The sequence below is a fragment of the Teleopsis dalmanni genome, chromosome 1 (genome assembly GCF_002237135.1).
Source record: "Teleopsis dalmanni isolate 2A chromosome 1, ASM223713v2, whole genome shotgun sequence".
Taxonomy (NCBI): domain Eukaryota; kingdom Metazoa; phylum Arthropoda; class Insecta; order Diptera; family Diopsidae; genus Teleopsis; species Teleopsis dalmanni.
Genome location: NC_051846.1, coordinates 195,078,214 through 195,095,335, shown reverse-complemented (window position 1 = coordinate 195,095,335; position 17,122 = coordinate 195,078,214). Strand labels below are relative to the sequence as shown.

Sequence of the window (17,122 nt, the reverse complement as noted above, 5' to 3'; positions counted from 1 at the left end):
ATAAACATTATCTGTCGATTTTATAGGCGAAACATATGTCTCAATACTGACTTAAGTCAATCTTAAGTCATCAACTTTGCTAACTTAATTTACATATAAGCCAGTTTTGAGACGTAAGTTATGTCCCGCAAATCTGTGCTAGAAAACAATGAATCTCTCACTGTTATTGACATAAAATTGCTTTTAATAAAAAGTCAATAAATCAATAAATGTCAATAAACATTTATTATGTGGGTTATTTGAGCGTGTGCTTGTGTTTATATGTAGTTGATTACATGGTACACAATTTTTTTAAACATAAAATATTTAATATTCGTTTTTTAAAGTCTTATTCAGAACTATAGTCCGTTGTGACATGAATTGAATGATGCAACTGTAATTGAAGCGTCATGCGGAAAAACGATATCTCAAAATAAAATGTACTTAATAAGATTATAAATTTTTATCAAAATAGCTTATTTATAAACAAGCACACAGTCAAATTGAATGAGTGCAAAATATTAAACTGCTTGCAGTTGGATTTTATAATTAATCACATAAGTTTCATTATTTTGTTAATTACTTTATATAACGTTTAATTAAACTATTTAACAGTATATTTACACTCGCAATTAACTCGACATTTTTAATTATTTTTCATACAAAATCTGCATGAAACTATTGTATTTTGCTGCAAATTTATCGACTTAATTGCGATTGTATAAATTGTTGTTATATGGCTTAATTAAATGTTGTGTTAAATAATTATATAAATAAAAAACTTATGTGATTAATTAAAAAATTACCTTTAATGTTATAAACAGTCACGACCTTAACTGTTTACATCCATCCAAAATTTGTTCGTTATATTCTATAATCGTACTTATTTGATTTGATCTGGCAGTGTCGCTGGAAATATGATATTATATTTCACTTGCTTTAGCACATGCCGTTATATTGGTGCTGTCAGAATATAGCTCAATTAATCATATCACATTTTCTTTATGCTAGAGTAAGATAACAAAAGTATCTATAAAAAATACTCAATAAAATTTTATTTCTTGCTTACTAGGTGTTGGCCTGCCAAGAGTATAGCAATTTCATAGAATTGTTGGTCGTGTGAAAAGTGTGAAATTATAATAAAATTCGCAGAAAAAAAAATATTATTTGTCATGATTTGAATGCAAAATATTTATTAATAATATTGAAAATAATAATATAAATGTGTAATCTGTAAGGTGTTGTTCAAATTTATAAAGAAAATATCGAAGGTGATTGTTAAATGTGAATTAAATAAAAAGTGTAAGCAAATTTTTGAAATTAAAAAAATACATATATATTTTCACAGTGAATGAGAAAAAATATGTTGCTCTGCAGCAGCAGCGGCAGAAGCAGCGCAGCAGGCGAAATATTAATATCTAAAATTGATTTTTCCTTTTTCTCTCCTTCTCTTTTCCATGTACGCTTCTTAACATAAAACGTTTGGTGCAACTGTAACAACTATATATCTGTGCTATATTTTTTTTATTTCGTTATATTCTCACTCGTTCTCCATTGGTGGTGCAAATTGCAATTTTGGTGTACCAAAAAAGCAAAGTGAAGGAAAGCAGCGAAGAAAATTTTCCTCCTGCGGTTGAAAAGTGTATGGAAAATTTGGAATATAATCATATTTGTTGCATATAAAACATAATTTTATTATAATAGATAGAAAAAGTGATTAGCGAATTGCTGCAAACCGCACAAGCAACAAATTTCGAAAAAAAATAATAATTAAAGCACACGAAACGGAATTGAAAATTGGAAACAGCAGATTACACATATACATACCGAGTCAGCAAGCGATCAAACGAAGACGTCGGGTGTTAAAAGTAAATTAAGCAGGAGTAGCGGTTACAAAGCACAAAATTGATAGAAAAAAAAAAGATTGAAAAAGATTGTTGTGAAAAGCACAAAATAAGTTTATTTATAATACTAACGGAAGCACATAAAAGTAACTAAATAGCACAAACCGCACCCTCATCTCACCCCTTTTCACAGACACCAGCAACACCGCCGATTCACAATGAATGAACTCGACAGTCTGAGGCAGGAAGCTGAGTCCCTTAAAAATGCCATACGTGATGCCCGTAAGGCTGCCTGCGATACAAGTTTAGTCCAGGCCGCCGCCTCATTGGAACCAATTGGCCGTATACAGATGCGCACGCGCCGAACACTACGCGGTCATTTGGCTAAAATCTATGCAATGCATTGGGGCAATGATTCACGAAATCTTGTATCTGCTTCCCAAGATGGTAAGTTAATCGTATGGGACTCTCACACCACTAATAAGGTGCATGCAATCCCATTACGTTCGTCGTGGGTTATGACGTGCGCGTATGCACCATCAGGTAGTTACGTTGCCTGCGGTGGTCTCGACAACATGTGTTCAATCTACAACCTAAAAACGCGAGAAGGCAATGTGCGCGTCTCGCGTGAATTGCCAGGACACGGTGGCTATTTGTCATGCTGCCGTTTCTTAGACGACAATCAGATCGTCACTAGTTCAGGCGATATGTCGTGCGGTCTGTGGGATATTGAAACAGGCCAACAGGTCACTTCGTTCCTGGGTCATACAGGTGATGTCATGGCACTTTCGTTAGCGCCACAATGTAAAACGTTCGTATCTGGCGCTTGTGATGCATCAGCCAAATTATGGGATATACGCGAAGGTGTTTGTAAACAGACTTTCCCCGGACACGAATCCGATATTAATGCCGTGACATTCTTCCCCAATGGTCAAGCGTTTGCAACTGGTTCCGATGACGCCACATGCCGTCTCTTCGATATACGCGCCGACCAAGAGCTTGCCATGTACTCACACGACAACATTATCTGCGGCATAACTTCAGTAGCATTTTCAAAGAGCGGTCGTCTGCTATTAGCTGGCTATGATGATTTCAATTGCAATGTGTGGGATACAATGAAGGCCGAACGTTCAGGTATATTAGCCGGACACGATAACCGGGTTTCATGTTTAGGTGTTACCGAAAACGGCATGGCCGTAGCAACGGGTTCATGGGACTCATTCCTACGTGTGTGGAATTAAGCGACTGCACAACAGGCGGTAAACGATGCGGATGTAGACATGGACGTTAGGCGCAACATAAAACGACTACGACCAAATGGCTACATAGCCACATCTATAATCCTCCTCAACTGCAGCGGTATATTTAGATTTAAACACGAATTACACACACACACATACAAACACACACACGCAAACACACACATACACATATAAGTACATAAATTTATATACCAACTTAAACAAATTATTTATATAATATACACATTTAAAGTATATAAGTTTAAAGTATAAAAAAGGGTGTTGCTATAAAAATACGCAAGTTTAAACAAAGATAAGAGTTAAAAATAAGAAGAAGCATTTACAAAACCACAGCAAGAAATTTAAATCTAAAATCAGTAAATTAAAATCAATACACAAACAAAAATTTCTTATTACTTTTAAGTCTTTAATTTATATACAAACAAAACAAAACTAAGAAAAAAAAATGTAAAAACCAAAAACCACAAAAAAAAATATATATAATAATTAAACAAAAATTTTATATATGGCCATATAAACTATGCAAAAAATTTATCTTAAAACTTAAAACGTGAAGTAAAAATTATATATTAACTATATAAGTTAGAACAAAAGTGTATAAGAACAAGAAACAACTGAAAAACTAACTATAAAAGTGTAAACCAAAAAGCTAAAGCTAAAGCTAAAGTAACGTAAAGTAAAGTAGTTATATAAAATTCGAGTTCAACACAACTTCAAACAACAACAACAACAAAAACAACTACAAGAATAATATAGAATGAAGTCAGTCACTTAACATGCATAAATCAGTCATATATAAGTCATTATATATATATATACATATATGTATATACATGCATATGTGTACATAGTCTGTCTGTCTGTTCAAAGGAACGATCGTGTGGTCCGGTCCTGGTGTCAAGTGAAGAATAGGACTAATTTTTAGCTTAATTTAAGCTTGCTGTGATTTGTAAATGTGTTGACATTTTTTTTTCAACAGAATGGCTTAATATTGACTAAAAATTTGTAATATTAAATAAAACAAGCAAAAACATAAAATAATAAATTAACAACAACAACAAGAAGAAAAAGAAAAAGAAGAAATTTAGCAATAAGTGCAACAATCAACAAGAAACAAACAAAAACAAAGAATTTCTCTCTCTCTAAATTATCAAGAACCTAAACTTATGCGAACCACGATCATTTTTTTGTATAAAAAATTTTATTTCCTTTTTCGATTGTATTTTTTTGTTTCTAATATTTTAAAAGCTGATAAGTTTGTTGTTTTTTGTTTTTGCTTATGCCTTTAAATATTATTATATACAGAAATATAATTGTTAAAACAAAAAAAAAAACAAAAAAAAACCAAAATAAGAAAATCATATATGTTTGTTTGTTTGATGTTTTGTTGTGTAAAAATAATTCCAAAATTCATGTATTTTGTGTCTTATTTATTGTGAAATCATGTATAAAATGATTTATTATAGATTTTATAGTTCAAGTCAAGTCAATAAATAATTTTGTATGTTTAATATTACTAACCCTTCAACAACCAAACAACCATCTCTTACCTTACTCTTTTCTCAACATTTGTAAAAGTCAAACAAAAAAACATAAAAACCTTAATTTTTTTTCTCCTTCCCTATTCTATTCTCTCCTCCTACTCTCCTACCCCTTCCACTCAGCTGCGAAGAGCTCAATACTTTGCAATTGAATCTAATTATAAAATTAATAAAAAAAATATACAAAACAAATTAATAATTTTTATATGTTAATTTACTCTTACTATTTACTACGATTTACGATTTATTATATATATTCTAATTATTACATATACACGTATACATTTTTTTTATTGTACTCAATTGAGCTTTAACTTTTGATATCATCAATAATAATAATAATAACAACAAGAACAAAAACAACAACCACAAAAAACTACTTAAAGCCACTAAAAGCAGAAACTTATTCCAATGTGAAGCGCTGACGCTGAAGAAGATCTGTCATATGTGGTGGGTGCTATGAGTAACAAAAAGTTAAAAACGTTTGTGTAGATACAGATAATAAGCCAACACTAAATAATTAGAGTTTGAAGTTATATATTCAAAACTACATATTTGGAAGAAATATATTAATATGAAGGTTCGCCCCAACATAATAAGTTATTTGGGCCTGCCATTATGTTACAAATAAAACAATAAAAGGTTTATAAATGTGGAGAAAGAAATCCATTAATTTCTTACTATACTTAATGTAATGTATGTATATCTAGAACATGCCAAAAAGCTACTACTAACATAAATTGTTGGTAAATTTATATTAAGAAAATGTTTACCTATCAAAAAGGATGAGTTCACCTGTACGTCACTAGAAATTTAATTGTGGGAAAATTAATGTAACAATAAAATCATTTACTTTCAAAAAGGATAGAAGTCCTATAAGGGCCAAAATTTCTTTCAATGGAATAATTAATATTTTTAAGAAATTGTGTGCTAGCTAGCATAAATCATCTTTCAGTTGCAGATTAAGTGCGTCTTTAGTACCTAACGTACGTACTTTGCATAGCTTGGCATTATTGCTATTTTAAGCTATTTTAGAGCAAAATAAACTGGAAACGAATTTCAGAATAAAATTGTTGGAGAAAAAAATTCTTACATTTTTTCTACTTAGATAAGTAAAATTTAAATAAATTTAAAAATCTCTTATCACTCGCCAATGAACACCAAATGTTCTCTTGTAATCTTATAATGATTAAGTTGAGTCATTTAATAGAATAAGAAAAAAAATGAAATTTCTTAGAACTTCAAGGGGGGAATTTTTAAATAAATAAATGAATTTATACTTCAAAAATTTCAATTGGCTTCACCAATCTGAAAACAATAAAAAACAGGAAATAGTTGCAAAAATTTATTAAAATAATTAAATTAAATGAGAATTTAATAAAATGACTTACAATTTTAAATTATCGAGCATTATAACTCTCTTTAAACCAAAACTCTGTTTACATATATTAGGATAGATCTATCTATTGGAATAAGTCTGCAATACGACCATTTTGCTAATATCGAAAAACGAAAAGAAAATTTTTAACACTATATAAAAACATATATAAAATAACTACGAAAAGTTAAGAAACAAAAGAAGAAAAAAACCAATTATTTGCATTTAGTCTATTATTTGCATTATTATTAAAGTAAACAATGCATACGTATTATAATAATAAATATAAAAAAAGAAAACAAATATATTTGTAATTATTGTTAGTCTAAACTAAAAACAAAAAATGAATAATTTTATGTTTAATTTGTTCCTTTTTAGTTTATTAGTTTGTTTCTCATTATTGTTATTATTATAATTATTATTTTAATTTGTTTAAATATTGAGTTAAATGTCCTGTTTTACTTATTTGTTTACAATAAACATGATTTTAGCGCTAGGAATAATTTTGTTTTTCTCCTCTTCCCTTCCACTTCAGCAAACTATACTTTATAATTTACTTAGGAACATAGCCTACAACAAAGAGACACTACAGCCATAGCAGCAAAAAAACAACTAATTAAATTTGAAAATTTATTAATTAACAACAACAACAGCATATTAGCAACAAAATAAATTTATATATTAATTCAATAATTCAATATAAAAAAAAATTTTAAAAAGAAATTATATAGCATAAAATCGTTTAAAATACATGCATTAAATACAAATTAAAAGAAAATTAAATTAAATAAAAAATGAAAGAGTAAGAAATTTCAAAAAACATCTCAAAACTCATTTGAATTTGTAATTATAATTAAATATAATAATAAAATTTTAATAATAAAAAATACATTTGCTTAGTTAGTGTAAAGAAAACAACAAAAATGAATTTTTTTTTCATACAATTTAATAGTTTTTTATATTTGCAGCAGAAGTTAGTGTCAATATAAGGGACTTGCAGTCTTATTTATTTTAAATTAACAAGAGAATAACAAGAACTTAGTTGAAATATGAAATTTTAATATATATTAAAAGAGAAATATTTTGTATTAAGCTTTCAAAAATATTTTTTTTAATAGAATGTCTTTGAATTAATTTGGTAGTTGCTGTTATTTTAAAGATAAAAATATTGAGCCATATTGCAAATTAAAAGAAGAGTATAATAAGTAATTTCTTTTAAAATAAATCAAAGTATATAAAAAATTTTATAATAATAAATTGTTAACAGCGGCACATACGAAACTTAACAGATATATTGCACAGATAATGAATTTTAAAGCTATGTAAACATAACTTTAATTCTATAACTTTTTTGATTTAGTATGCAAACCATAATTAATAAAAGATGAAGGACATGACATAAATTATAAGTATAAAAAGATTATTTTATAGACTTCGCTTTGCAAAATTTAGTAAAAATTGTTCTATATATTAACAAAATATCTGGAATACAAATTTGTTCCAACATGTCAGTAAGGCTAGCGCAATATCTCATTACATTTTATTAAAGGATTTAATTTTGTGATTATAATTAAATAAAAGTAATTAAAGAAGTATATTGACTAATATCTAACAAGAAAACAATTTTGAACTTTTTGAACTTTACTAATTTAGTAAACAATTTAAATTTCAATAAAAAATTGCAATTAATATTGTCATTGGCTGCAGAAAAACATTCTCTTTTTTATAACAATTTTTTTTATAACAATAATAATTAATGCAATTTAGGTTCACATTTTTTTCTTTTAATAAACTAATAAATGTACTTAAACATGCATTAAGAAAAAGATTTTATTTCTTTATTTAAAATTTTCGTTAAATTCTTAAATTTACCACGACCTGTGGTGAATATTTCCCTGCATGGTAGAATAACTGTTAGTTATTCTGTTAGTTATTCGCGCAGTTACTGTCTATTATACTCGCATGTATAATTAAAACTAATTAATAATAATAAAGTTTAACTTCTTTAAACGTTCAGAAAACACAATTCTGTTGTCCAGTGAGTTCCACGTTTTAATCATAACTCATGCTGCAAATATGAGAAACTTTTTTTGCATTAATTCTCTATGTTTAACACGACTTACACAAATCAAAATTTAGTTAAATTAATAACAATTGAAGTCAGTTGTTCCAATGGTAGGTATTCAGCTAGCAGCTCAAGAAATAGAGCAGTAGTAAACAGTCAAGTGCTAAAAAAAAAATTGGGTCATATATGAAAAATAATTAATTTGAATTCAAAATTTTAAGACAAAAATTTTAACAAAATCTGCTGTAAATCGCGTTTAGAAAAAAATTTTTAGGTTTAATATAATTTATACATAAAAAATTAATTAAAAATAAAAATCAAAATACTTAGTAAATAAATAATTAAAAGAAAAGAAAACAAATATATATATAATACAAATATATATATATATATACGATTCGCATAAATATAAATAAGGAACCATATGTGTAAAATGGACCATAAATCCAAGAACAAATTGAATAAAAATTAAATAATTTCATAAATTTAATATAAAATATAAATTAAAACCCATACTTTTCTATATCTACAAACACGCTCATAAAACACACAGACACATATAAACAGACACAATTCATATTATTCAATAAAATTAATAATTAAAATGTATACATACATATATTTAAAATAAATATATATACACAGTTTTGACAAACAAAAAAAAAAATAATTTTAAAATAAATTAGAATACATTAAAAATAAAAATAAAAACCATTTAAAACTTATACAAAAATTGTAATTTAAAAATGAATGCATCAGTACTAAACATAAATAAAAAATTAAGTAAATGAATATTAAATTTTTTGTATTTGAATACCGCAAAGTCAAAGTGACATTATAGACCACCACTTCATCACCCTCCTCACAATCCAAAAAAAAAAACAAAAAACATTTTAATCACAAGCATTTTACCAACACATCAGGTGCACATATAATAGTGTATATGATAAAAAAACATTAAAAAAAAACAAATTAAAATATATTAAAAAGAAAGAGAAAGAAACAAAATATATAAAAGCGGTGTTAATAAATTATTTCTAAACTTTTCTATTTATAAATAATATTAAAAATAATTTACAAATATTTATAATTACAAAGAAAAATAAATAAAAATAATGAAAAAGAGAAAAACTGCTGAAAACTTTATAATAGTAAATTAAAAAAAAATATATATGTATTAAATGACTTAATTTGATATAAAGAAATTTGACTTAAAAAATAATTAAGCATAAATGAAAAAAAATATATATTAAAATAAAATAAATTGAAAACAAATATTTGAGCATATATACATATAGAAAAAAAGAAGAAATTAAGCCAAGAGAAATCGGAGATAGCAGCTACATACACATGTAATAAACACAAAAACTAAACTTTATTTTATATATATAATTTAGCACAATTTTTTAAAAATTAAATTTTGAAACTAAAATTTTTTTAAAAACAGCTTTGCTCTATCAAAACATAATAATATTACAAAAAAAGCGGTTAAAATTTGCATTTAAAATATATTTTGTACGAAAAGCACATGAAAAAAAATGAGCATAAACGCGGTTGAAAGCAATGGTAAAGATGCGACAGAAACACAACACAGGAGTGTAGAGTTTACTACAAAGCAAGAGAAACTGCCGTGTTGAAATAGAAAATTGGCCAAATATGTTGATAAGGAACGAATGTTGTTAAACTTAGTTTCGTGTTTCAAAGGTATAAATGAAGTGATCGTAGTTTGTTACGAAGCTGTGTTACGAGAGTATAATAAATAAAAATAGTAAAATTCAATCATTTCAACTATTCCGGGTACCACTAAGGCAGCTTTTATTTGTTATATCATTTTAAGTCTGCTTTAATTTTGTGTGGGGCATAATGTTGCTGATCAAATATCATATACTCTATATGGAAAATATACGATATTAAGTGTAAAGCAACATGTATACAGAAATTGAAGAATGATTGAAAATATTGTTAATAGTAATTCAAAGTGTAATGATTTATAATTAATCAAACACGAACAAATATAAGTAATTTCAAGATAAAATATTATATATTACAATATATTATAAAATATTATATATTTGATAGTTATATGATAACTATCAAATTTTTTAGTAACTAATACCACAAATCTTAGGAACGCACCCAAAATATTGGATAGTACCGAAAATTAACAATATTTAGATTGAAAAATTTGAATTGTTGTCAATCAGCTCTTTAACTTTGCTTAACGTTAAATTACAGTAATAGAGGATTAGAGAAGAAATTGTACGAACTTGAGAAACATTGCCCAAACCGCAATTAACACTTAAGAATTTATGCTCATCTCATAAGATACAATTAATTGTGTAAGTTAAGGTTACTTTCTTCGGAAATAAAAAAAGATGTACTGAAAAGATCTGATTCGATGTAAAATGTATTTTTTCCGCTGAATAAGTAAAATTTATTGCCGCTTTTTTGCATAATAATTTTCTTTATTTTTTTCTCTACAAACAAAAACAAATTTATTAATAATTCACTAAGGTATGAGCAACAACTACAACTCCATAAAAACAAAAAACAAATAATTTTATTAGTAAATTAAAAAAAGAAATGCAACAGAACTAAACATTTAATAATTCTACATAAACTGTTTTCGTCTTTTTGTTTTTAGGAGAAAAAATTTTACAATATTTCCTAAAAAGAATACATAAATAAGAAATAAATATGAAATGAAAAACTTTGTAAGTGGTTAGATGCAGTTGAATACAGTATGTTGTAATAATAAATAAATAAAATTTAATAAATAAATCAATAAAAATTTAAACAGATTGTTTATTATTTATACTTTATTTAGAAAGCATTATAATATAAAAATGTTTGAGGTTATTAACTAGTGATTGGAAATTGCTAGTTAAGAAGATCGTACAAATATTTTTACGGTCTTTAATCGCAATTGTTTCAAACAAGATCGTAAAAACATAAAGATGTTGAGTTGCATGGAGTTTTATTGCTTTCGTTAATGGAACTTGTGTTGAATTTCAATTGCTCGTATTTATTTACATATACTTTTCTTTTTATTTATTTATCATAGCTATAATAAATATAAAATATTTTAATTTAAAAAATTAATTTATTAGAGAGAGAGATTAGAAAGAATGATGAGCAAAATTTATACAGGATATATAAAGATGAATTTTTTAAAATGAATTTAGATATCGAATTTCTGCCAAGAAACGGTAAAATGTTTTGATGATTGAGAAGTAGGTTGAACCAACTAATGGAGAAAAGTGATAACACTAAAGCGACTAGAATAAATAGAACAGGAATCATGTATGTTAAGTGAAGATATGGGAACCATGTAATAGCTACAGATTTATTAAAATCGACCTAGTCTATCTATATCTAGCCTGCTGATATAGATTTAGAAAGTATTTATATATGGCTATGGCCATATGTCTATGGCTTGACAACATATCCGTTTTGTATACTTTATCTAAGATGTGTCTTAGTCGAACAATCATTGCTGATATTGTGCTACAATTATTATATACCTACTAATGGAATAAATTAAATTAGTGATTCTATGTCTTAAAAAGCGAAAACTATTCTAGTACTTATTTGCAATATCAATCGAGATTATAAGATATATAAATGAGTTTGCAAACGAAGCAACCTTATGATTGTTTAAGAAAAAAATAAAAATATTTAATATTATTTAGCACCTTGGAGTTTTTTCAAAAATCCAGTATTTGCTTTTCTTCCCCTTATAGGGAAAAAGTAATTCATGATAGGTAAAAACTTGTAATTAATGGTACTGAGATTAAAAGGAATTGATGTTAGTACTGAAGGCTCAGTTTTATATTGCAGTATTGAAAAAATAAATAAAGAAGTCAATAGCTTACATTCAATTACATTAAATTTTTGATAAATAAGCATTGTTGTTAAAAATTTTAATAGATTATAAATTAAAAAAATTAAAACACAAATATATACATGTTAAATTTTCGACTTTACTGTTTCGATGCATCGTCGCTTTTTGGTGCATTATCTTGTTTTTCTGTTGCATCCGTTTTCTCTGTGACTTCTTTTTCCACTTTTTGTCCATCTTTAGCAACACTTTCATCAGAACTCTTTGCTTCACTTTCACTTTTATCTTCCTTCTCACTTTTATTTTCTTTTTCATTTTTATCTTCTTTTTCACTCTCTTCTTCTGGTTTCGGGTCTCCATCCACTTTCTCATCCACTTTTTCATTTTCGCTCTGATTTTTATCCTCAGATTCACTGTCTGCAACAGTTTCATCATCAGCATTCAACTGGTCTTCCTCACCATCTAATTTGTGTATATCAACCAAATGAAAATTTGGCTTTGTAGCCGGTCTTTGTTCCTGTATGCTCTTGTAAAACTCATTGAACACAAAATTTTGATAGCGTTCTGCAATGTCATTGCAAACCAGTGACTGATGCGGATTTTCTTTGTTGCATTTAATGAGCTCAGCACGCATTTCATCAATTTGATTTCTAACTTTTCCAGCCCAGAACATTGGTTTATTAATTTTTTCTTCCAACTTCTTATAGGTCTCACGGAATTGTATCTCTTCCAAATCAGACATTTTCTCATAAAGTGAACTTCTTGATCTCCTTCGAAGTGGTTCTGTACGCCTCAATCTTTCTTCTTTCTTGTCATCGTTCAAGTCAGTTATACGATGAATAACTTCTTCTGTCAGTTGCATAGGTGGTGGAGGTGGATTTGGGTTTTCTACAGTGATAGTTTCTGGAATACTTGAACTGGCTCCCATGTTACTTAAGAATTTTTTATTTTCCAAATGTACGGTGAAACATTTTATGAGAGTAATTTTTATTTATATTTTTTTATGTTATATGTCAATTATATAAATTTTAAATAAAAGTAGAGAACTAGATTTATTGACGAAATTAAAATTGAATCAAACAAATTTATGTGTAGTTTCTACGACGTCCTTTTGTACGGTGTTGGACTCGTTTGTTTCTGCAGAGAATATGAGTCCATTCGAGCTCATCAGTTTTACATTTTTCTTGGTTACAACTATATACTGGTATTCAGTTAAATCATTTTTATTATATATACATTATATATTTAATTATATATGAGTTAAAATTTAGCCTAGTTTTTTATATATTTGTAAGAAGTTATTCTGGACATTAACAAAAAACATTACGAACGAATATTAACTCACTCAAACAGCGATATATATAGACTTCCCCAGCAGATAAAAAACCTCTCCATTAGATAAAAAACCGCGCCTTAAAAGTTTACGACCGGTCGTAAACTAAGTCTATTTTTTCTCCTCTCTCCCCTGATTGCAGGAATGAAGTTTTAAAAATGCTGTGGAAATTTTCTCCATTCATTCCTAAGAGGTGGTTGAGTGGGTTCAACTGTTTTTTACTGTCAAAAAAAAAAAAAACGACCGGCCGACAGAACCCAAACCAACAAACCCTTTAAATAAAAAAGCACAGCAGAGAAAACGAAAATAATTAGGTGTTGATCCTAATTATTCTACGCATCCTAACAAAAGACGTATACAATTTTGGTGAGAAAAAAATTTATATTTATACATATCTAAATATATATATTAAATGAAACAGAAAGAAACAAACATAAGTTTCATACAAAATTATTTAAATGTAAGTTAAAATAAGCATGTAAAAACTCAATTTAATAGATAATACAGAAATACATAATAATAAGTATGGTACATAATAAAAACTATGTTGTCTATATTGTCGGTGCTTGCCGGACATAGTACTGTCATATTGCAACTAAATTTATGATTTTGTTTGTTAAAATACTCAACAATTTTGGTAGTAATATTCGTTGCTCCAATAAGCATTAAAAGCATGCAGCATGTTTGAGTTTGAAGTTGTTAGCACACATTTAACATGTGTGTAATTTTGCAGATAGTTTGATGGAACTTAAGATTTACACATTTTAGCTGTTGATCTGTAATGTAATGTAGTTAGAGTTGTGCATTGTTTTGATGTACAAAGGCATCAATACAATTATTGTTCTAGCAATTGGTTCGATCAAACATGTTGCAATGTCATGCTGTGGTTGTGACTGTGTGTTATTTGTATTTAGCATTGTTAGATTTTGAAACGAAAAGTATCTGTAGTCTTATTTGAACTTTTGCCTTATGTGGAGGTTGCGTCGGATTTAAACGAAATTTTGCGTTTTGCTTAATCAAAACAAAAACGAATTAATTTATAAAAACACAAATTAATATGAATAATTAATTTATGTGCATAAAAATAATAAATTTAGCAAAAAATTTATTGTTTAAAACGGGTTTTAATTTTTATATTTATTTAACTAAAATTGAGCGGCAAAATAAAGCTACGCATACTAATTTGTTTGTGTTAAAAGCTAAAAGTTTATATATTATTTTATATTTAAATTGTAAATACGAGTATATTGGAATATTATACAACTGTGTGCTTATCGGAAATATTTTTTAAAATAATTGTTATATCACAGCTTGTGTTATCAATGGTCAAATGTTGAAAAAAAAGAGTGTGGATGACGACGATAAATAACGAAATTTCACGTGCAAATTCCAAAGAAGTTGGAAGCACGAAAATATAAGAAAATAGTAAGAGTATCTTTGAGATAAAAATACGATATTTTAAGAAATAAGTTTCACTAATCCCTTAAAGATATATTAATTTATTTAAACGAGTATTAATTTTATAATAAATTTGTTGAAAGAATTTACAAAAAGAAGACAAAACAAAAAACATAAACAAAATAGAAAATTATAGTGTGGCGTTATCAAAAGCTATGCGGCGTATTTGCTTTTGCAACAAAGCTGTGCAAAATAAAAAGTAAACAAAAATAATCAAAAAAAAAAAAATAATAAAAAATAAGAAGGAAAGCCAAATAAAAGTAAAGACTGAAAATAGCATCTTTTAGATACAAAAGTATCTGAGCGAGTGTGCAATTTCTGTGCGGCGGCAGCCAAACAAAGCGAAACAAAACAAAACTACCTGTTGCGGCGCTCAGGAAAACGGTGAAGGTTAATTTACCAGCGCCTCTCGACTGCAACTTGTACTCTTTGTGTGCGGTGTAAAGAAGGTGAAGTGGAACAAAACGTATTAAGGCAGTGCCTTTGCCGGTTACACCACAGCCTCAGCGCAGCATCAGCGCAACCTCAGCAAACACTACGGCTGCAGAAGACTTCTTCGGAATTAAATGCAAAATAAGCCCAAAAGCGAACTCGTGTGTGTCAATGCCAGTTCTGTTTTGTGTTCATTTACTTAAATTTGTTGTGAATTCTTTAACGTTAACGTTAACGTCAACGCTAACAGCAGTGCCAATAGCTATAATAATAACAACAACAATAGTAACAACTATACGACCATGATATCTTAAAGATACACCTAAAAAATGTAACTAAACTCAGCTGAACAAAATATAGCAAAATTTGAAAAAAAAAGAAAAAAAATTTCGAAGAGTGTAAAATAAAAAATAGTAAAAAAAATATAAGAAAAAAATTAAATAAATAAAATAAAAAAGAAAATATTTTTGTTGCCTCTACAACGTGTTCACTGACCGGTTTTACACTTTTGCTTTAAAATTCAAATAAAAAATAAATAAATTCTTTCAAATTATTATTATATATTTTTTAATAATATATTGTGTTTTTTAAGTAGTAAAAGATTTATATAAAATTGTGCTACCAAAATTATGCATTCTCTCTTATATTAGACAAAGCAAAAAAAAAAAATCCAAAATGTTAAGTTTACAGTTTGAATCACAAAAAATAAATTATCACATAAGGAACAGTAGAAGTCGAAAGCATATCTTCTCACATCCTTTTTCCTGTCTTCAAATGTTATTACAATCGACTTGGACAACAGCATTAGTGTGCTTACTTCTTTATCTCAGTCAAGGACCGACGTTAATTTCCGGCTTCAATTTGGAGCAACGCTTACCCATCATTAAATATGGACCACATGAAAATACTTATTTTGGATATGCAGTAGCGACGCATACAGTTGGAGAATATAATTGGCCTAATAATACTAAATGGTAAGGGGAAATTCATATCTTATTCAGTAAAAGTTAATTTAAGTTATGATATTGTGATGAGCAGTATATAGAGAGAATAACATATATTAGTGTTATTAATATGTTTAACAGCATTAGAATAAAAAGCGCTATTAAAAATCTTAGCAGTTCTGTTAGTTAGATTTAATATCCATTTATTTTTTTTTAACGATTCTTTTAACTTTGAAAAAATGTCTACACAATAGTTTACTACAATTTTTTTTTGTAAAATTTCTTTCCAGTTTTTCTGATGCTGTTAGCTGACACTTCCTTAAAATATTTCCTCTATTTTTTTAAGCTATTTACTGATACTTTTGTGAGATTAGATTAACTGAAATTATTATTTCGTGTTTTTAGCGCTGCTAACTGTAACTTTTGTAAAATTAATTCTCTTTGTTTAATATCGTTATTATGCACTTTTGTAAATTAACGCTTTGTTTTTTTTAAACTAAAAGGTGCTAATATCTCATTGTGATATGAATCCTCCGTTTATTAAATGTTACCTCCTAAAAGTTAGTACCAAACTCCAGTTTTTATTTTTAAAAGCATTATATCTGCATCAAACATCGTTATATAGTAGTTTAAACACTTATTATGGTAACATTAATTTGTTCACTGAGTATGCTCTTAAGATTCATCACATTCAGAAAAATCTATACTCTTAATCATCACTTAATTTATTCCTCTTAAAGACTAATCATTAGTTTATTTAGGGAAATCTATACTCTTAGTAGTCACTAAAATTTATCTTTTTAAGGACTAGTCATTAGTTTAAAATATAGGAATCATGTTAATTGAAATCCTATAATTAAGTATATATAATTACGTTATAATTTATTTTAATATATTTTTGTCATTAGAAAAGTGAGTGGTAAATTACTACCTATGATATCAATTGTTGTTCGGTTTATGTCACAAAGTTAGTCGTCTACTACGGTCAAGTGCCATTCACTAACAGTTTATAGTTTGGTGCGTTTAAAAGTCAACAGGACTTTTT

The 17,122-nt window shown here is 27.3% G+C and overlaps 3 protein-coding genes across 6 annotated transcripts in view; 2 read left to right on the top strand and 1 right to left on the bottom strand.

The window, feature by feature from the left end:
* Positions 1–1,051: 1,051 nt before the first annotated feature.
* LOC119671049 (guanine nucleotide-binding protein subunit beta-1) lies at positions 1,052–4,332 on the top strand. 3 transcript variants are annotated; one of them, XM_038081545.1, is made up of 3 exons: positions 1,226–1,250; positions 1,572–1,621; positions 1,684–4,332. In XM_038081545.1, the coding sequence occupies exon 3, from the start codon at positions 2,042–2,044 to the stop codon at positions 3,062–3,064; it is 1,023 nt and encodes a 340-aa protein (XP_037937473.1). In that variant the 5' UTR covers positions 1,226–1,250; positions 1,572–1,621; positions 1,684–2,041; the 3' UTR covers positions 3,065–4,332. The 3 variants fall into 3 exon arrangements, with proteins under 3 accessions (XP_037937471.1, XP_037937473.1, XP_037937472.1); XM_038081544.1 differs by having other exon boundaries at positions 1,248–1,281; XM_038081543.1 differs by having other exon boundaries at positions 1,052–1,281; positions 1,572–4,332.
* A 7,643-nt stretch (positions 4,333–11,975) lies between these two features.
* On the bottom strand, positions 11,976–12,908 carry LOC119673121 (transcriptional regulator ATRX homolog). Its single transcript, XM_038084358.1, has one exon. It carries the CDS (start codon positions 12,836–12,838, stop codon positions 12,053–12,055), a length of 786 nt encoding a protein of 261 aa, XP_037940286.1. The 5' UTR covers positions 12,839–12,908; the 3' UTR covers positions 11,976–12,052.
* A 2,827-nt stretch (positions 12,909–15,735) lies between these two features.
* LOC119671047 (integrin alpha-PS1) overlaps positions 15,736–17,122 on the top strand; it is a 130,165-nt gene continuing 128,778 nt past the window's right edge. For both annotated transcript variants that reach the window (XM_038081540.1, XM_038081539.1), the window contains exon 1: positions 15,736–16,107. In XM_038081540.1, coding sequence (XP_037937468.1) covers positions 15,809–16,107 — 299 coding nt within the window. In that variant the 5' untranslated portion in view covers positions 15,736–15,808. The remainder of the gene's footprint in view (positions 16,108–17,122) is intronic.